Source organism: Eretmochelys imbricata, chromosome 4 (assembly GCF_965152235.1).
Source record: "Eretmochelys imbricata isolate rEreImb1 chromosome 4, rEreImb1.hap1, whole genome shotgun sequence".
NCBI lineage: Eukaryota > Metazoa > Chordata > Testudines > Cheloniidae > Eretmochelys > Eretmochelys imbricata.
The window spans coordinates 23,581,266-23,603,299 of record NC_135575.1 but is presented as its reverse complement, the minus strand read 5'-3'; the positions used below and the strand labels follow the sequence as shown (position 1 = coordinate 23,603,299).

At 44.0% G+C, this 22,034-nt stretch overlaps 1 protein-coding gene across 1 annotated transcript in view; it reads right to left on the bottom strand.

Annotated features, from left to right (window-relative positions):
- LOC144263922 (putative E3 ubiquitin-protein ligase HERC6) overlaps positions 1-11,117 on the bottom strand; it is a 34,279-nt gene extending 23,162 nt beyond the window's left edge. The window contains exons 1-5 of the mRNA XM_077815026.1: positions 10,861-11,117; positions 8,533-8,692; positions 5,619-5,695; positions 3,105-3,332; positions 252-346 (exon numbers count right to left, since the gene is read on the bottom strand). Of these exons, the coding sequence (XP_077671152.1) occupies positions 252-346; positions 3,105-3,332; positions 5,619-5,695; positions 8,533-8,692; positions 10,861-11,116 (816 nt within the window). The 5' untranslated portion in view covers position 11,117. The remainder of the gene's footprint in view (positions 1-251; positions 347-3,104; positions 3,333-5,618; positions 5,696-8,532; positions 8,693-10,860) is intronic.
- Positions 11,118-22,034: the final 10,917 nt, after the last annotated feature.

Genomic DNA, 22,034 nt, shown 5'->3' with positions numbered 1-22,034 from the left:
ACCCGGGCATCCTTGAGCACATAAACATCCCAGAGACCTCAGTGAAAGTTACGAGGCCTAAGGTCTTCGCACAAGGTTAGCACTGCCCAGGTCTTCTAATCCCTCCACCCCAAAATCAAATACAGACCCTTAAGCCTTGCTGTGCCATCATACCAACTAAGCATGAGCTCATGCATGCGTGCACACACACACACTTATTTGTAGACAGTCATGGCCTGGCCGCGCATCACACAGAAGGATTTGGAGCATACCTGGGTGAGCACTGCAGTGTGCTCATCTCCACAGCTGATATAGACCACACCAATAGTCTTCAGAGCAGCTACCGCATACGGTTTGAAGACTTGCTCTGTTGGAGAAGCACAGATTCCTATAGCATGTGAAATGGCTTCTTTCCTTTCATAACACCATCCACTAGACGTTGGGTTACCCTAACCCTGCTTTTTAGCATCTTGCCCTCTGAGATTTCATATCATCTGACCATGATTTATTTAAAAAATATTTAAAAGGGAAGGGGAGTTTAAGGGCAAAATGAGATCATCTGTGCTTTCGTCTCCTCATATTTACATACACACCTTCTACAGCATCAGCTAGTGCAAGGAATGTAAGTGCTTTGTCTGGTGAGCAGAAATAGAAACAGAAGAGTTTTTGTTCTAGGCCATGTTGAAGTTGCATTTGAAAGCTCTCAACCTGACTGTAGTTTGTGTCTTTGTTTTGGATTTGTAATCTACAAACAGACCACAGGTTTGGCTCATGGTGGGAAATCTTACAGGCTGAGCAAGAAACCCAAAGGGGGCTTGAAGATGCTGGCTTAAATATCTAGACTGCCAAACAAAACAACCTGCCACTCACGAACCTCACATTCCATACAGGTTAAATCTGGCCTAACAGATTCTCTGCAAATAGGGAGCCATCAAAATTTCCATCCAGACAGAAATTGCATATTGTTAGCTTGGCAAAAATGTTATGAGTAGAATACTGTCACATTAACGTGCTGGTTTTTATACCATCCACTTCCAGATGAATTGGTCATTCTTTCTGGTTTCCAAACATCCTACTGTCTCCACAGCTGCCTGACCTGTGGGCCCTTTATACAAGCTGTGGAAATGTTTTGGTCCGAGCTGGCTGAATAGAGTCAATCATCTCATCTTTTCCTATCCAAACACATCATTTTCTTCAAATTTAATCACTGTTCATGTGATTCACTGATTTTCTGCAAATAGTTCTTACCTGGTATCTTGTTTGTAAGGGGGACATTAAAAAAAGAGTTCAATGTTAGAAATTCAAGCTGTTTTGATTGGCTAGGTGGTATGTGTGACAGTCTGTCCCCCTATATTCACCCCTTTTAGAGGATTATGGTAAAACTTGTACAAAGTATGCACTGGGAGGTATCATTTGAAAACGCAGGATTTGCTGATCATTATTGTCTTGGTAAAATGTGTGTGGCAACACTGTATGTAAAGATTTCGCTGTGTGGCATTGCTGAGACATGTTGCAACCTGCTCTGGGGGCAGTCACAAACCAGTTCCCCAGAGACAAAAGGCTAGCCAAGGGCTCAGCTACGTGTCAACAAGATCAAATGGACCCTCAGCTGATTAAGTGGCCGCTCTTCCGCAGGAGAGAGGGTGTTGGCAAAGAATTGACATTTTGACAAAGCAGCAGCTTGAGCTTCCTGACAGACTTTCTGTCTCCTGAGTGCCAGCTGGAGGTGATTCTTGTGGAAGAGAAATGGCTGGAAGAGCAGACATCCCAAACCACCTCTTCCTTTCTCTCCACCCTCAGCATCAACAACGCTTGAAGAACAAAGGAAGCAGCATTGGAGAGGGATCCTGACTGAAGGATTCAGCCAGTAAGACAGTTGGAACTCCTCCTGAGAGAGCCCTTTGCTTTGAATTCACTTAGCTTGTTAAGCATTAGTTACATTTTACCTTTTATTCCTTGTAACCAATTCTGATTTTTATGCCTTATTACTTGTAATCACTTAAAATCTTTCTGTAGTTAATAAATTTGTTTTATCTAAACCAGTGTGTTTGGGAAACTTCATTTGGGAGAACAGGATTTGTGCATATCATATTCCAGGGGTGGGCAAACTTACTGGCCCTCCGAGCCACATACAACTATTTTTAGAAGTTCAAGAGTCAGGTCACACCTGCTGGGAGCTGGGGCTTCAGCCCCACTCCTGCTGAAGCCCCAAGCCCCAGCACGTGCTCTCCACAGGCCTGAAGCCCTGAGACTGCTCCCCTCCCCTCTGGACAGAAGCCCCTACTCCACCACCCCCCACAAGGTGAGGTCCTGAGCTTCTCCCCACGGCCCCCTGTCTGGTAGGTGGACACTGGGAGGGAGTCTGGGGGACTTGTGAGCCGCACTTTAACTGTAAAAGAGTCGCATGTGGCTCATGAGCCACAGTTTGGCCACCCCTGTTATTCTATTAATGAAATAAAGGACTTTATATGAACTTGTATTGTCCAGGAGGGTGTTGGGCAGTACAAGATGCACATTTCTGAGGGGAAGTCTGGGACTGGGAGTTTGCTGGTGTTGCCCTGCAGCGGAGTTCATGACTGGCTGGCTACAGTACTCATACAGTATAGCTGGGAGTAACCTACTTGCTGGAGGCTGTGTGTGAGCAGACCAGGAGTGGTTGCTCTCACGGCGAAGCAGTGTAAATGTCACCCCAGGTTGGAGAATTGAGGGGACACAGCTGTCCATCAGTCCAGATTGTACCCTGGGTAACGTCACAGGATGTTTCTGCTCCCTCTTTGGGTAGGAACAACTCTTACAATCAGGCTTCCAGTGTGAATATGAATTCAAAATGTGTTCCTGCAAACATTCTGCAAATGTTTGCTTAAAGTTTCCCGTTTTGGTGATTTCTCGCCAATAAACTCATTTGATAGAACATGAACAGTTGGTGCAAATTCATTCAAACATGTACATATCCTTTCCCCCCCTCATATTCATCTAGTTCTAGTCATGGTTCATTCTAGCGAACAGTGTAAGTTCATCCCAGCAAACAGTCTAAGTCCATTCCATTATCTCAGGAGAGTCTATACAACAAGATGAAATCTGGAATTAAGATGGAGTTTCCTTGAGCAATGAAAGGATAGAGTTACCTCTTGTATTAGCGTGATTTAATCCCAGCTGCCGTGAGTTGTTCCTTCCCCACCCATACACAACTCCTGAGAGAGACAGCGCAAAGGTGTGTCCCCCGCCGGCAGCAACCTGAGCCAAGGGGATCCCGTTGAGAGATGTGACATGCTGTGGGCTAGGCTGGGAGGGGGTTTCTTTACCCAGGCCCAGCTGGCCATGGGTGTTCTGTCCCCATGAAAAGACTCTGCCATCTTTATTTTTTTTTAAAAGAAAGAGAGAAACAAAGTAAAAGACGACACACCTTCAAGCGACACGTGCACTAACTAGCTCACTAAGAGCTGTGAAAAATTATGCCCCTGATGTGAACTTGATGCCACAGAGGAGGGCAGATTTACCACGCAGTCAAGCCACATAAGGGTGAATTCTATGCTCACTAATCCACACACTACCCCAATGACTGTGGGGTGTGATGACAACTAAATTTGGCCCATACCCATTATTCCTCATGCTTGTGATTTGGCAAATACCTGGAGCTGCATGACACTGTGCTGACAGAATAATTTTACACAACTTGTGTTGGTAGCAAACTGAAATTAGTATCTGTAGTTTCCTAATCCATCCAAAGCTGAGGAATCAGGTAGTTCTGTATGCTCATAGAAACTGTTACATTTTTCATCTAACAACAAATAATGAGCGGAGAATGCTTTTCTCAGCGTCCCCTTCTACCATTTTAATGCCAGTGAACCTGTATAACAAGATAAAATACCACCCTCTTAAACATGACACACTATGCCAAAGGCATATATTTAATGTAGTGCTCGTGACAAGTGCCAGATTGACAGCCCTGAACCCAGTGCCTTCTGTTTAGCCACAGAACAAGTACAGAACAGGCAACAGCAGAGGAAGCTTCTTCTCTGCCCATTTAACCATCCTTGCTGGATGTAAGAAGCCTCACTGCATGTAGGAATTGTGATTCCTCACTAGGAGAGGGAAGAAGGGACACATTCATCTCTTTATTACTGAAGATGGATTTTAGCTATCAAATGAACAATTCCCCAAAAGAACATGGGGAAGATTTTTGACATTTTCTTATCTAAATAGCAGTTTTGAGAAGGGTTGCCTTCCCATCACAGACAACACCCAACACAATAGCTGGTTTCAGAGTAGCAGTCGTGTTAGTCTGTATTCGCAAAAAGAACAGGAGGACTTGTGACACCTTAGAGACTAACCAATTTATTTGAGCATGAGCTTTCGTGAGCTACAGCTCACTTCATCAGATGCATTCAGTGGAAAATACAGTGAGGAGATTTATATACACAGAACATGAAAAAGTGGGTGTTATCATACACACTGTAAGGAGAGTGATCACTTAAGATGAGCTAATACCAGCGGAGGGGGGGGGGAAGGGGGAGAGAAAACCTTTTGTAGTGATAATCAAGGTGGGCCATTTCCAGCAGTTAACAAGAACAATGTACATGGCAAAGGGGCATTGCTGGCACATATCACATTGGTAGATGTGCAGATGAATGAGCCTCTGATAATGTGGCTGATGTGATTAGGCCCTATGATGGTGTCCCCTGAATAGATAAGTGGACACAGTTGGCAACGGGCTTTGTTGCAAGGATAGGTTCCTGGGTTAGTGGTTCTGTTGTGTGGTATGTGGTTGCTGGTGAGTATTTGCTTCAGGTTGGGGGGCTGTCTGTAGGCAAGGACTGGCCTGTCTCCCAAAGTGTGGGTCATTACACAAAGTAAAACGATTTCCCCATGTTTATTTCCCACCCCCCACTGTTCCTCAGACGTTCTCGTTAACTGCTGGAAATGGCCCACCTTGATTATCACTACAAAAGGTTTTCTTCTCCTCCCCTCCCCCCGCGCTGGTATTAGCTCATCTTAAGTGATCACTCTCCTTACAGTGTGTATGGTAACACCCATTTTTTCATGTTTTGTGTGTATATAAATCTCCTCACTGTATTTTCCACTGAATGCATCTGATGAAGTGAGCTGTAGCTCACGAAAGCTTATGCTCAGATCAATTGGTTAGTCTCTAAGGTGCCACAAGTAACACAATAGCTAACGCTTTGACAAAAAAATGTTACTAGCAGCTCCTTTGTGAGCATAACTAACCAATGGCTAACTTGGCCCCACTGGGCTTTTTCAGAAATGAGGTACTAAGCATTATTTGGGCTGTAAGAAAAACAGAAAAAGATAAATTGACATTTGCCCGCATCACACTGATTGCTCTGCTTGTATATTGTATCCCTTTGCCCTCCCTTTTCTCTGTCTCATCTATTAGACGGTAAACTCTTCAGGGCAAGGACTGCGTACTACTCTGTGTTTGCATTGTACCGGACACGATAGGGTTCCATTCTAGGTTGGTCCATGAGCACTACCGTAACGAGCATGATTACTAATAATAATTTCTGTTAAAGGAGTAATGGATAACTTAACATCTGACTGACACATAAATTAACTGCACCAAAGAACAGAATTGCTTGCATGACACTTTGGAAATAATTTAAGAATGAAACGTGTATTACCTTGTGCAAGTGCAACCGAGTGATAGTGCCCACAGGTGACTTGTATTATTCGGAGAGCAGAAAGGCCATCTATTTTCCTGTAGTAGAAACAGGACAGCCAAGTTAACTTGGCTTCTAGATCATATGAAAAACTCAATTATGTTTCAGAAAACAGATAATGTAATATTATATTTTATAACACTGACTCTGCAGTCTCTGTTTTACCGTTGCCTGGCCATTAGCCAGTCAGAGTTTTCTGCAATAGGTTGTTTCTCCACTACTTAAGATAGATGCATATAAATGTGTCATTTGGACTCTGACTTAATTTGTCCTGTGCTTCAGTGGCCTATTATTCACACAGAGGTGAACGCGCACTGTATTTTGAACCTATTCGGAATAGATTCTTACACATCCACTGCAATGTAACTTTGTTGACAGCAAAAGTATCCATATATAAGCATTACAGCTGGAGAGCATAGCTACAGCTAAAGTTAAGGTTCCCTGAACATGCCCATGCTAACAAGACTTTTGCCTAGAACTTTGTCAAACTTTCACCTGGAGGGGTGAAACTTTCTGGATCTGGTTTCTTCCTAATCATGAATGTCTTTAGAAAGCTCAAGCAAATATTGTTCTGCTGTTTGTTTTACTACAAAGGCAGGGTGGGAAACAGAAAGCAAACATAAATGTTAATAATGGAGAAAATGTTGTAAGGTTGTTTTTTTAAGAGCTTGGGTGTCTTAGCAGTTTGGAACAGAAACTAAAAATTTAGCATGAAGATTGTTTATAGATCAGATTTTTTGGTAGTCTAATGAAAATCCATTATGGATTGGATTATGGATCACTTGATGATTACCTGTTCTGTTTATTACCTCAGTGGCATTGGCCACTGTCAGAAGACAGGATACTGGGCTAGATGGATCTTTGGTCTGACCCAGTATGGCCGTTCTTATATCTGAATTTTAAGGGTCTAAAAAGCATTCTATATTTCTTAATTATAAAAGCTTCTTTTCTAATAGTGCTCTCTGAGTATACTCTGTTGGTATTGCCTATGCATGTAGAACAAACTTGACTGGAGTTTTAGACTGTTCCATACATTTTGAAAAACCCTGTCTCTTCTACAGACTTCCTGGAGGAGCCATGTTTGATATGCCATACGGTCATCCAGACTGGGTCTATTCCATGTGCTAAATTCCCACTTAAGCCTGTGTGTAGAGTGCTTTTAAGAATGGGCCCAATATTTTTCACTAAATCATTTTCAAGTGTGAGTTTTAATACACTGCTTACAATTTCCCAACCCCATGCCCAGCAAGCAGATAGAAAGGGCATGCATGGGAGGGTGGAGTGGGGAATAACTAACTAACTAAAAATGTTGTCTTACAAGACTGAAAAACAACATTATGAATGGGTAAAGAAGTGTTAGAGTTTCATCTGATACAGGATCAGAGCATTTTGTTCCTGAGTTCAGCAAGGCCTCAGAATGTAATATGCCAGCTAAACCACTTCACGCATGACCAAACAGTCATGGTCTGGTCAAGGCGATTCTTCTTCCGTGGTGTACAGATGTTAGTGACTATTTTACAACATTCACTGGCTTTTTTAGAACTTGATGTGCTGAGGAGTTATTTGCATCCCTGCTGGTGAGGAGAGGTCTAGTGATCTCCTGCTGGGGAGTAAAGTCGGGGAAGGAAAGACTTAAGGTCAAGGAAAGAGCAGGCACCATCCCACCACGATGATTCCCCTAGGGAAGTGCAGCTTTAAATTGGTCATGCCCCCATAGGATCATCCCTGAGCCATCACTGCCACATCCCCTTCCTGACCAGCACCACCCACTTTTGGATCTTCTCTGTTTGGCTGCTACCCTCTTCCCCACCCCCACAACAAACTATAAGCTCTAGAGCTTGATCCTCAATTTTCGGTGCACCCTGCAAGAGAGTTGAGACCTGTTCCCACACTTCTTGCACAGCCTAAACTTTAGTCAGGATTAAAGTAGCTGATCTAGTCTTTGATACATCCAATTTTGTGGGAGGAGGAGGGATAAGGGAAGGAGAGGTAAACAACAATTCTCCTTAAACAGGAAAGAGACAGACAGAAATATACTTGCTATAAAAACAAAGGGTTTGTGATCGTACTGTTCGTGCTTTACATTTCCGTATACCATTCAGTAGTCATGTCATAAACATGTCAGGTGCAAAATGGTTAGAAAAAGGTGTATTTGGCAAAGGAACCTAACTTGCATTGATCTGACGTTCGCGGTGGGGGATGCAAAACAAATGTCATTTACAAGAACAACTAACAGGATTATGTGAAATAAACACGTCTCCCCTACTTTAACTTGTGGCCGCACCACTGCCCAAAAATTACAGGGGGCAAATCCTGCTCTGGCACTGACTTCCACTGGAACACTGATGCCAGAGCTGAATTTAGGACCATATTCACAGATGAGTGCGTGTACTGCTATTTATAAATAAGTCCTGTAACTGCACTTGAAAAAAAAAATATCTGAAATCCTCAAGCAGTTCTCTCTCCATGCATGCCGAAGCCTACATCACCCCAACATAGTTAGCAGAAAAATCTCTTCTAAACAAGCTGCAAACAATTCAGGTGATGTTGAACCACCATCTAATCCCTCATTTATGATAAAAGAAATCATACAGAGACAAAGTTAACTTGTGGATGAAATGCTGTGTTTGGGTAAGTAAAGAACATGCTATGCAAGAGTAGGAAACCACGCACAGCATCTAAATACTCTTACACCTGTTTTGAGACAGCTAGATGTGAGATTCAATGCTCTGCAAACTTCCCCCAAAACTCAACTTTTCTCTCTCAGACCTTCCAGTTCCAGTCCTGACCAATGTCAAACTGTAGTGGTTTCATGACGTGCACAAATGGGGACCATACAGTGAGTCTGAAACATTACGCTTAAATGGCTACTTACTTCGGGATTAAACTTTGTTCCTTAAATTCTCCAGTGCCCAGCTGGCCTTCAGACCCAGCTCCCCAGGAGAAGACCTTTCCTTTGTTGCAAACAGCCAGCGAGTGTTCTTTTCCACAGCTCACATGAACAATAATCTGTGCTTCTAAAGCTTGAATTTGTTCTTTTTTGGTGGGGAAAAAAAGTTATTCAGAGGTTACAGAAAGAAAAGATATACACAAATCCTACCTTCCAATAGCAAAGGATTAGTCATATAGCAACACTCAGCTCCTGGGGGAAGAAATTCACATTGGTGATTCCTCCCACTAATTAAGAAGTAGCATAAATAGGCTCTAAATGGAGTTTCCTTCCTCTACTGGAAAGATCAAGGCTGACACAGGACCATGAGCATGTTGGTTAATACAGAGGAAAAACAAGAGCACTCTCAGGTTTCTAACACTTAACACTAATGTGCCTTGGGAAAAAATTATGGCAGTACCACAAGAATATAAGAGAACTTTTATACGAATGAAATATTTAAACACGTCAGCCTAAAATCTTAATTCACCTTCCACAGCTTTTCATTTCTCCTAAGTTTGCTAATTACCAATGTTATTGTACTTTTACTTGAAAAGATGGGTTGAGAGAACTTTCTCTCTTCTTTGGTGCTGGAAATAAGTCATAAACCAAATTTGTAGCAATAATTTTATTGGTAAGAACAGACCATGATATCTTTTGTACAGAATTATGACTTCAATGCAGGAAAAATCAGAAAGTAGGCTGAGATGGACAAAGCACTAACATTTAAATAGCTTCAAAAATAGTAAAAAGAGAAAGGACGGGGGGAAATTTAGCCAAGTAATTGTCTTTGTGTAAAATTCTATTTTTATCCAGACTTACAGCAATGAGACAATCCTTCCACTCTCCTGATTTTGAACCTAAAATTTTGCCTTGCCTTTATAAAACTGTTATAAGCTGCCTGGAAATAACATTATTATAAATATATATTTTGAATCTAGATAACAGAATACAATTCTGCTTTAGATAGGGCTTTGATGATCCAGGCAGCAAGAAGAGAAATAAGCAAAGGAAAGAGAGGCTGGTAGAGAACTGGTAATAGAGAAAGCAACTTTCCTATTCCGGAGGAATGGAACACAGCCCCAGGAGTAGGAAAGAAGACAGAAATTGTGAGGGAAGTATAAGAGGAGAGCAGGGAGAGGAAAGGAGTGGATTCACAGGGGAACAGCTCTATGTTTACTTCTGAACTCAATAGAAAAAGAAAAGGATGCAATCAGATAGAAAGGAGACAAAACACATTGCTTCCTGATTGGTCACATTCCAGCCATAAACAATACTAGTAACCAGGCGCTAGGACAATGGTGGGAAACCTGTGGCCCGTCAGGGTAATCCGCTGGCGGGCCGCGAGACAGTTTGTTTACACTGACTGTCCGCAGGCATGGCCGCCCACAGCTCCCAGGGGCTGCGGTTTGCCGTTCCTGGCCAATAAATAAATAATATATAGAGGTGAGAAATAACAGACCTCAACTCTATTGTCCCTCTGCAAATTTGTGTACAGAGTCAATCCCTTACCTCTCTCTAAAAGTGAAAAGTTTCAAGAAGTTCAGTGAATAGAAGATTGTTGGGGGTGGAATAGATCTGGACAAGGACAAGAAGTCTGGAGATAAATGTGAAAAGCAAGGGACATATGCTTTTTTTCTAAAATATTATATTTGCTGTTGAAGAAAAAAAATCCAGAATACTTAACGTTGTTGTTTTAGTTAAATAAAACAATTTAAATGTCTGTCTGGTGATCTCCTCCGAATACACCATGGCAAGAAAATCCTCCAAATATTAATGATTAACCTGTTGAATTGGAGATAGTTCATCTCCCAAGGACTTCAGAAATATCTGCTTCAATTACTTTCGGTAAATGAAATAACCAAACAATCATTCATTTTCTGATATAGCTGTAAACCTAATCTGAAACGTTTTCAAAATAAATCAGTTTAAAAATGTATAGTTGTACCTTCTAAAAATGAAACCTAAAAATGAAACCTCTCTGGGTTGTGAAGAATAGGTATTAAGGATATAACAACCAACAGGAATGCACTTTTATGTAGAAAACCATGATTAAATCGAGTCTTCCGGACTACTGATTTAAACTATGATTTAAATCAAATCCACCCAGCTGGGCGCCTGCCCCAGTGCCGGGACAGCTCCGGCCCCAGCGATGTGGGTGAGGAAGAAGCACCGCACAGACCACCTGCACCCAGCCTCCGGAACCACCCGCCTCGCCCCACGCTCCTGGCCCCCGGCTGCCCGAGCGGGACAGGGCACTGCCCAGCCTCTTACCCGGCGTGTAGCTGCGAGGCGGGGGCCGCTGCCCCGGGCGGAGCCTCCTGCCCAGCTGCCCCCGGGCGTTGGCCCCGCAGGAGCAGACGGTGCCGTCGGGCCGCAGCAGGAGCGTGTGGCGCTCCCCGCAAGCCGCTTCCAGTAGCGTGTGGCCGCCGCCGGCCTCTGGCCCCCGCCGGCACCGCACCGGCCCGCCGGCTGCCGCCTCGCCCAGCCCCAGCTGCCCGCAGGAGCCGGCTCCCCAGCAGTACGACATGCTAGACCGGTGGCGGCGGCTGCTGCTTCGCCCAGCCTCTGCCCCGCCAGGGGGAAACCTGCTTCCGCCCTCTGTGTCAAGCCAGCCCAGCCCAGCCGGCCCCTTTCCAGCCTGCCCTGCCTCGCAGCTGGGGTGGGGAGGGAGCTTGCCCTGGGGCCCCTTCCCTGGCATTACAGGGGGCCTTGGAGGCCAGAGAGAAGGCGCCTCTGTTCAAAGTCACCCAGGGCAGTGGGGCCAGGGTGACCAGATTTTATAGGGACAGTCCCCATAGTTGGGGCTTTTTCTTATGTAGGCTCCTCTTACCCCCTACCCTCTGTCCCGATTTTTCACACTTGCTCTCTGGTCACCCTAAGTGAGGCACCCAACTCCCATGGGAGGGAGACACCAAAGGGCTCTTCGTGCCTTTGGAAATCTCTCCCCCCAAGTGCTTTTTATGTGTGTACAAACAAAGCCCTAGCCCAGCAGCCTCCCCCAAACCAGAAAACAAACCCCAGCCAACCAGGAGAACAGAATCAAACCACTTGCCCTCCTTTATCAACTACAGGCGTTTGGTCCACCCTACTCCTGCAGCCACACCCGGCATCCATCTGAAGTGCCACTGATTTGCAATGGGCTTTGTGTGGGCACATGAAAACCACCCACCTGGAAACCATTGCAGGGTCAAAGCTGTATGCTGTACACTGTAACTAAGGCCATGTCTACACTACAGAGCTTTAGTCAGTACAGCAATGCCAGGAGAAGGAATTCTTCTGTGGGCATAGCTACATTAGCTAAATCCACAGAATACTCTTTTGGTGGCGTAGTTGCGTCTACACTCGGGGTAGCTAGTGAGAGTGACTTTTTCCTCATTCCTAGCCGATATAGCTATGCTCACAAAACTTTGTAGCATAGACCAGGCCAATACTCTGTTAAAAGACGCCATGTTCTCAGCTGGCCAAGCTTTTCAGAGAGGTTCCACATTTTTGCTAAGGAACTGGGGCAAACCAAAGCCTGAATTGTAAATGTTAAGCACATGGGTAATTTACTCACGTGAACAGTACCATAGAAATCAGTGGGATTACTCACATTGGCAAAATTACACACATTTAAATGTTTGCAGGATTGAAGACCTTGACTCTAATAGGAATCTAATCGGGATGTGGTTAAAATGGCAGAACTTTCCTAGTATTGATGCAGTTATACTGGCATCAGTGTTTATAGCAGTACAGTTTATGCCAGTTCAAGAAGCAATATACTAGTGTAACTGTGTACACTTAGGGCTTATACTGGAATGATTATATTGGTTAAAAATTCACACCCTTAACTGATACATCAGTATAACTTTTCTAGTGTAGACCAGTCCTTGCAAGCAGCACCATGGGTTCGTTAGTGTTCACACAGAGCAGATGGGGACATGATTTTTTATGGCAATCAGAAAGAGCCACAGAGTAAATTACATGGTATTCAGTGTATCTGACAGATTTGGGGGTTCAGTTCAGACCAGTAAGGGATTGGGACACTGCCAGTCCTGTAACCCTGGGTGCCTAAAATGCTCTGTTGCTGGGCAGAGCTGTCCCTTGGGTACAGTGAATCGGGGTGACCACTCTGGGCCCCATGCTTTGGGGGTCCTTGCAGGCTGGTGCAATTGACCTGGCATGGTCAGTCCCGGAAGTGATGGGTCAGTCCTGGAAGTGACAAATTCATCACTTCCGCCCTGGGCCCCACACACCCGTAGGGATGGCCCTGCTGTTGGGGCTCACAGCCTGGACACTAACATCCAGCAGACAAGCGTGCAGTTCCTTGAGCATCTGTGTGCCATGCAGCCCTCGTTCCACTCTCCGACCCCAGCAGCCTGTCTACATCCTGGTCTCCACCAGCCTGGGTTACTACTTTTAGGGTGAGCCCAACACACCTGCAGTCTTGAAGTTCCCCAAAACCATCTGCCCGGAAGCATCCAGTCATCTCCTGGAATGCTCAGAAGAGATAAAAGTACATCTTATTACTGTAACTGGAGTTAACAATCACTTCAATTCAAACACAGCACTAGATTGGTTTAGATTAAAAGAAAAACAAGTTTATTAATAAAAAGAGGGAGATTATCTCTTGTACTTGAACTCACTTAACGACAAAAATGGTTACAAGCAAATAACTTTACTTACATAAGCATACATACATAAAGGCGTTTCAAGAATAGGTCCTAAATTTTGCAATTTATATTCTTTGGATGGCATTTCTCTTTTCTTATACTACATTTTACAGGAAAAATGTGTGAATCTACAGAAAAATGATTAAAGGATTAGAAAATAGTTCTTACAGTGATAGACTCAAGGAGCTCAATCAATTTAGCTTAAAGAGAAGGCTAAGGGGTGACTTGATTACAGTTTAAGTATTTACATAAGGAACAAATATTTAATAGTGGGCTCTTCAATCTACCAGAGAAAGGTATAACATGATCCAATGACAGGAAGCTGAAGTTGGGCACATTCAGGCTGGAAATAAGGTATACATTTTTAATGGTGAAAGTAACTATTGGAACATTTTGCCAAGATTCACGGTGGAATCACCATCACTGACCATTTTAAAATCAAGATTGGATGTTTATCTAAAAGATCTGCTCTAGGAATTATTTTGGGGAAGTTCTAGGACACGGGGTCAGACTAGATGATCACAATAGTCCCTTCTGCCCTTGGAATCTATGAATGTCAGGCACTTCCCACAGTTCAACTTGGCTAATTCATAAAGTGGACTCAACAGCTGACAAGAGCTTCAGTGTTTCTGTTTGAAAGATTATTTGAGTCAGAGTGTAACAGTCCTTACTTGGGGTTGGTCAGGAAGTGTGGCCGAGTGGTTAGGGCTATGACCCATGACGAGCAGAGGGGTTGGTGGTAGAAAAGCCCAGGTCCTCCCACTCCACCAGGCTCCAACCCAGGGCCTTTTTGGGCTGTTAGTGATCTGGCAACCAAAGCTGCTTAAGGCTGTGCTCTCCGAGTCACTTCCTACCCACCCAAGCTAGCTCAGTCCAAGGCTTCCCCTGCTTGGGTAGTCCAAACCAAGAGAATAAAAAGGGATTACCAATATCCAGGATCCATATGTGAGGGAAAGGGGAATGTTCCATGCTCTGACTGTTTCTGGGGTGGGTGGGTCCGTCCGTCCTTCCTTCCTTCCTTCCTTCTGGGAGGGCCCTTTGGGACAGTTATCTTAGAGATTTCAGCCTTCAACTTTGCTCTGCACTGCAGGAATCACAGGCCTGCCCCCAAATAAGATGTTTCCCTGTTTTTTAATTCCTCTGCCACATGGAGCATTTGCTGCAGGTGTGGCAGGGAAGGACTGGCTGGGCCCAAAGTAATTAGTTAACCCCTTGTTGCCCAGTGTGGGGTTTGCACACCCCATCACACGCAATCTAAGGAATGTTTTAATGTCCCATTACGAAGTGAGTTTGTTTAGCTGTTTATTGATCCATTTGGTCACGTAGACTCCTTTCTGATATATTCCATCTCTTCTCTCTTTCCTCTTCCCCAAGCCGTTTCCCATTACAATCACACAAGATGATGCATCATGTCACTGTAGCCCACAACATCAAGAGTTATGATGACACATAATCACCAGAATTGGTGAGCTCCCACACTCCCTTTTTGATCCACTTTATCCACTAGTTGAGAGCATTCCCTGTCATGCAGGCCCAGAGCCAGGCCCTGAAAGGGATTATCTGACTGTATAAGTACGTAGCTGGATCACAACTAAGGGATGTTTAAAATCACTTCATAATGAGCTACTGAAACATGCCTTAGACTCTGGCTCCAATTATCTTTCAAACAGAAGTTTGTCTGTGCATTATAATACATTGCAATCCGATGAGAACACATCACAGAAATCATCAACATCTTGACCATGAACACTGAAGCTCTTGTCAGCTGCTGAGTCCACTTTATGAATTAGCCAAGCTGAACGGTGGGAACTGCCTGACATTCATAGATTCCAAGGGCAGAAGAGACTATTGTGGTCATCTAGTCTGACCTCCTGTGTAACACAGGCCATAGAACTTCCCTGAGTTAATTCCTCCTTCAAGTCTAGTAGCTGTGGTTAAACTAGCATGTATCTTTTAGAAAAACATCATAACACCAAACAGAAAAACATATATAAAAATTATTCAATGTTGAAAGGAACAGATTGAGCCTAGCAGCTGATCAGCATCACTGGTGATATTATTAAGGAAACTCTGTCAACTTGAAATCTAGCCCATTTTAAAAAATATGTCAAATAGTTTCAGATGCTACTCCTGTCCCTGGCTTCATCTGCCAATTTTGCAGTTTTATAACTTCATTTTCCTATTTGATAGATGGGTTGTCACTCACCTGTCACTGTGTGAAAACCCCAGACAGCCAAAACAACAAACTGACTAATCAAGGCTGCACTCCTGCAGGCACATTAAGAATTTTGGCTTCAGCGGGACAACTCATTGTCACGGAGTATGGGGTAGTCAGGGTCCTGCACCTGCTACTTCCTGCGATTCACCGTGACTCCCAGCCAGCCAGCAAAACAGAAGGTTTATTAGACGACAGGAACACAGTCCAAAACAGAGCTTATAGGTCCAGACAACAGGACCCCCTCAGTCAGGTCCATCTTGGGGGGCAGAGAGCCTAGACCCCGGCGCAGGATCTCCCTCCATTTCCCCAGCCAGCTCCAAATTGAAACCCCCTCCAGCCATCTCACCCAGTCACACAGCCCAGCTCCTCTTCCAGCCTTTGTCCAGTTTCTGGGCAGAAGGTGTCACCTGGTCCCAGCCCCCTCCTGGCTCAGGTTATGTGCTCAGGTATCGTCCCTCAAGTGAAGCCACACCCTGATATCCCATCACCAATGCAGACAGTACCAGTAAAACTCCCCCGCAACACTCCCAGGTCAATCCTCCCCACTCCCTACTGTCACACTCATATGTGTACATCTATTCTTGTGCGCTAGTATTTGCAGGATCAGGGCCTTACAGTGTATACAGAGGAGAGAGTGAAACTGACTAGGCACAAAGAGCTACTGAATACACAAGCTGGAAAAAAATGGAGGAATCTATATATTTGTCATTATTCCAGTCATTCTGGATGTTACTTGCAACAATAGTAGTAAAATATTTTTGGACAGAAGTGAGATTTTTAAGTTAATTGTCCCTTGAGCCCAGAGTTATTTTTAATCATAACTACTATCTGTTGTTGGGTTTTGTTCGGCCACCCACCACCATAGTACCTGAGTGCCTTCCCTGTAAAATCAATAGTAGTTGCAAAGTCCTTCGTGGACTTCTTGGAGTCTCTGGCACTTCTGTCACAACCTCAGCCTGATCACCTGATGCCCCAGGCAGACTGGTAACATAAATCTGTCACACTTCTTCCTTTTCAAGGTCAAAACTCTGCTTGCGACAGGTTTGGGGATTTTTTTGCGGGGTGGTGGGAGAATTGGTTGGGTTTGGGAATGAAAGGGATGTTTGTATTGTAAGCATCACTTTTGGTCTTAAAGAGGAAGGTTTTGCAGCATTTCCTAAAGATGGTCAGCTGCTGGATTTGCCTGATTTCCTCTGGAGGATTGTTCCGTAGCTAGATCCTCTTGATGGAGGAGACTTTGTCCTCAACTCTCACATGCTTTGTCCTGGGTGTTGTGATCTGCATTGTCCCAGAGGAGCGCTGATATCACGATGATTCATAGATGGAAATTTGGACTTTGATATAGCTGAGGCTTGAGGTACTAATTGCGTTGGAGATTCGAACCAAGGCCTTAAACTGGTACGGGAAACTTACTGAGAGCCAGTGACGGGACTTATGCTTGGGCTTGATGTGCTCGCAGCAGCTTGAGCCATAGAGAAATTGGACAGTTGCTTTCTGTACCAGCTGGAGAACATGCATCATCTTCACATTCAGCTCTGACCCAACGAGTTATGAGGTATGTTGATGCAGCAATCTGGGTAGGTGACAGCAGCCTGTGTAGACATTCCCAAGTTTAGTTTTTTCTAGCTAGCACAAATACCAATAGCAGTGAAGCCGTGGCAGCACGGACGTCAGTATAGGACAGCTACCTGAGTAAGTACCCCTTCACTGCTACTGTACTCACAGCTAGCTAGATTAAAGCTAGCTCAGTTATGGCTGCAAGTGGTATAGTCACACCTCCAGCGGCAGTGTGAACATACGCACAGTCGTCCACCCTGGTGATAACAAATGCATGGAGTACTGTGGGTAGGGCCCCATCTAGGGTGAAGGGATGGAGTTTCCTGGCAAGCTGGAGGTGAAAGAAGCATTTTTGGAAATTGATGCTACTGGACTAGCCAAGTATAGTGAGGAGTCAAACAGGGCCTGTAGGCTTTGCACCACTGTGATGAAAGTGGGTTGTGTGCCTTTGACGGCAGCTGGAGACCACATCTTGGCCAGCTATTTCAATAACACTCTTTGGTAAACAATTAGCTTTCTTCTTTCAAGCCCTTAGGATTTATGTGAGCAAGCTAACAGAGATTACATCAAAACTGACATTGTTCCCTCTCCTTTACAATAGGACAGCTCTTTAATAACTAATTGTATTTAACAAAATCAGGGGCTACTCAGACAGATAACTTGATTATTGTTTTCTTTTTCACCATATTTCACACACACAACATTCATTTTAGTGAATAAATATTACCCCTGCTATATGACTGGAGCCAAATAACCTATTTTATGTAGTAAGGTTACTGCCCTTACAGCATTGTTTCCCAAGAGTGTGGGATGCACCCTCCTGGAGGGGCATGGCAGACTAGCTGGGGAGGAGGGGAAGAGTTGGGATAGAGCTTTCAACTGTTTTCCAGAACCTCAGCTTTCAGTTGTTTTAAAAAGTAGGTCTCTAGTTATTCTAGTTGTGAAAAAGAGCATGAAAAATATGACCTGGGTGTAAGTGATGTGGTGATGTCTGCCTGAATTTGCAGAGAGGCTGAAACAATAACTCTGAGGTGTGACCTGTCCCATTCATTTCAATGCTGCCTGCTAACTCAGATGCCAGTGCTGATACTTTAAATGTCAACATTGTAAATGTTTGTGGAGCTTGTCAAAGCATGTAAGACAGCAAGGAAGAGACCTGAGGAAGAGCTCTGTAAAGCTCGAAAGCCTGTCCCTTTCATGAACAGAAGTTGGTCCACTAAAAGATATCTTGCTCACCTTGTCTCTCTCAGGAAAGGAAGTGTCATTTTATGAGGAGCTACACCAGTGTTTCCCCGGGTGCAGGTTGCACAGGGGCCTAGCTGGAGATGAATACATGTAGATGGGTTGGTCTTTACTAGTACATGGCAGCATTCTGAGGTAGAGGGCAGAACAAACAGTTATTTTCCTGAAAGAGGGAGTTGGCTTTCAAAAGTGAGGGAAATTAACTTTCCAAACAATTTTGAAAGGGCTTAAAGAGTTGAGTAATCAAATCAACTGTCTGTAACTCTACAGTGCCTTAAGTGTATATCTGTGTGACCATTTGAATCAGAAATACAATAACCAAGGAGAAAAGGAGAACTTGTGGCACCTTAGAGACTAACAAATTTATTTGAGCATAAGCTTTCGTGAGCTACAGCTCACATCATCAGATGCATTCAGTGGAAAATACAGTGGGGAGATTTATATACATAGATACCCATAGTTACCACACCCATTGTTTCATGTTCTCTATGTATATAAATCTCCCCACTGTATTTTCCACTGAATGCATCCGATGCAGTGAGCTGTAGCTCACAAAAGCTTATGCTCAAATAAATTTGTTAGTCTCTAAGGTGCCACTAGTACTCCTTTTCTTTTTGCGGATACAGACTAACATGGCTGCTACTCTGAAATAACCAAGGAGTTTATAACAGAAAACCCTGATTGTTGTTGCGTTCCCATGTTGAAGAGGATAAGATGATTTCAAGGCCTTCAGTGTCTTGAAAAGTCACCTGTGCACAAAACCAGTGCTGCAAGGCTTGAATCTCAAGGTTACTTTACTTAACTTCTGTTATTATCCAAGTCGATTGATATATATGCCTAGCTTCTGCACTGCTGCAAGACTAGACTTCAGCAGGTCTGTATGCTAGTTGTAGTTTCATATGGTTTCGCTAGATGGCATTGCACATCAGAATCTACGCATCCACAGACTGGATCACTGTAATATTGCATCAGCTTTTGCAACACTGAAGCACTGAGACATGCAATTGATAGTTGACATAAGTTTTATCTTCCCTAAGGAAGAAATGGACTTCATTTTGAGTAGAGCTGTGATGATTCCTTGAACTGGAATATTTTTAAACACAAGTCCTCCCATGTCCTTACTCTATGGCTGGCCTGGAAATATAGATAGACTAGATACTCATAATTCCAGGAGTATGTTGTTCTACTTAGATTATGAAGAATTTTTAGTTCATATTCAATTGATTAGTAAAACGTTAGTTGTCTTTTAGACAGTCCCAAAGTACTATTTAATAAAGTTTAAAATACTCCATTTTTAAAACTGTAAATGTTTGAATTTTTTAAAGCTATTTTTATCTCATGGTGGAGTCTGACCCAAACCTCTATGTTCAAACATCCCAGAACTTTGGGGTTCTTCAGACCTCAACCTTGTGACTCAGGCCCATCTTTGTGTTATACATTCAAACTCATTCCTTAGCGTCTGATGTGTGTTATCTGTTGAAACTGACGCTTTCCATTTCAGCTTTCTCCTTTTCTGTGGCAGTTGCTGTCTTTGAGATAACTGATACTCAAGGTTAACTGATACTCAAGGTCCAGCTGCTTTCAGCAACTCAACAGACAAAAAGGTAGTTTAAAAGGCATGCACACACCTGCACACCGCTTTATGATCCTTTACAGCTATTTGAATATATTTTGGGGTTATTGTTGTTAAGTTATCCTGTTTTCTTTGAGTTGGTGGTGGCAGCTATACAGAGACATTGGACACCAGAGTGTAGGCTGAGGAGAGATACTTCTGGATGTATTTTTTAATCAGTTTGTGGAATTTACTACCGTAAAAAATCACTGAGGCAAACAGTTGAGTGCTGTAGTTAAGGGGTCTGGAATATTAATAAGTATATTATTAATAGATTTTAGGTCCATAAGAGACCATTATGATCAGCTAGTCTAGTGTTTCTTAACTGGTGCTTGTGACAACTGGGGGGTCACAAAGATGTTAACATTTTATTACAATCCAAAGCAAAGAAAATCTCGTTTCCCGATTAGTCACACACTCTTACCCTTCAAGATCAAGTATTCTCTCTCAGCCTCTCCACACACTCACTCTCTCTCATACACAGGCCTATCAATGTTAACACTGCTACATCTTTTTGTATTCTTATAGTGCACATAATGGGAGAGTTGTGAATATTCCTGACTTCAGATAAAGGGTCATCTGCCTGAAAAAACATTGAGAAACTCTGATCTAGTCTGATCTAGGCAGCTACAGTAAATGTAACCAGGGCAGTTACACTAAGCTCAGATGCTGGGTGAAAATGTATCACAAGGAAAACTGGCTATCAGACTTCAGGATACAAGTTGATCTCTCGCAGAGAGGTGTCAAGGAAAGTTTCTTCATGCAGTAGCATTGCAAAATTGGCTAGATACAGTAACAGGGTGTTTGGTTTCCCTTAAGGGAAGATGTATAAGCCACTGCCAGAGGCAAGATACCAGATTGGGCAGAGCAGTTGTCTATTTTAGAGTACATTTACACTACAGACAATACACCAGCTCACCTGCGGTGCTGTGGCTGTAGTGTAGACACTTGCTACAGTGAGGGAAGGGTTTTTCCCCTCACTGTAATTAATCCATCCCCTCTAGAGGTGGTAGCTAGGTTGAGGAAAGAATCAGGGCCGATGCAAGGATGTTTCATGCCCTAGGCCCCCAAGTCCTGCAGCAGCTCCCTGCCCCCCCCCCTGCCCTGAGGCGCCGCCCCCATGGCAGCTCCGTGCCTCCCCCCGCCCTGAGGCGCCCCCCCGTGGCAGCTCCCCGCCGCCCCCTCCCTTGGTCCGGGGAGCCGTGCGGCAACTCCCTGCCACCCCCTCTCTCTCTCCCTCCCCTCGGCCTGGGGAGCTGTGCGGCAACTCCCCGCCGCCCCCCCTCAGCCCGGGGAGCCGTGTGTGGCAACTCCCCGCCCCAGCTCACCTCCGCTCCACCACCTCCCCAGAGCGCGCTTTTGGCTGCCCCCAACCACTTGGCACACTAGGCAACTGCCTAGTTTTGCCTAGTGGTTGCACCGGCCCTGGGAAGAATTCTTCTTTGACCTACCACTGTCTACAGTGGGACTTAGGTTGGCTTGACTGTATCTCTCAGGGATGTGAATTTTCCGCATCCCAAGAGACATAGCTAGGTCAACCTAAGTTTTAGGTATAGACTGAGTCTCAATGTGGCCACTTCTACATTCCTATAAAGCTGCAGCTGAAAGTGTAAATGAGAGCAGACATTGGGGCTTTTTGGTCCTAAGGATGTCAGAACTCCTGGCTTTCATAATCATTTTCAGTTAACACATATTAAAAGTTTGTCTGGGGGTGGGGGATAGGGTGGTTAAGTTGTGTTAGTCTCATGGCTGGTAATTAGTTGATGTGTGCTAAGGTGGTCAGAGGCATGCTACCGTTTTGGACTATTTATATTTTATACTTCCTATGCTTGTGTTTTTAATGCATGTGGCACGTACCCAGAGCTTTGGATGGAGTTTTAGTGTGGAGTTTCTTTTAGAAAAAGAAAACAAATAAAATAGATGCATTGACTATAATAAGTAGCGGAGGGATAATTCTCACATATTTTGGTTACACTTTATCATACTGTGTCTAATTATATGGTAGTTACATGGAATTACAGTGTAATTGCAGGGGTTATGCTCTTTCGGTAACTAATTGCCCCAAATTCATATTAATGGAGGGTTAGTGACATGACTCAATTACTAAATACACATTTTTTATAATCCTGGTGCATTATCTACACTGGCTTTATGTTATAGTTTC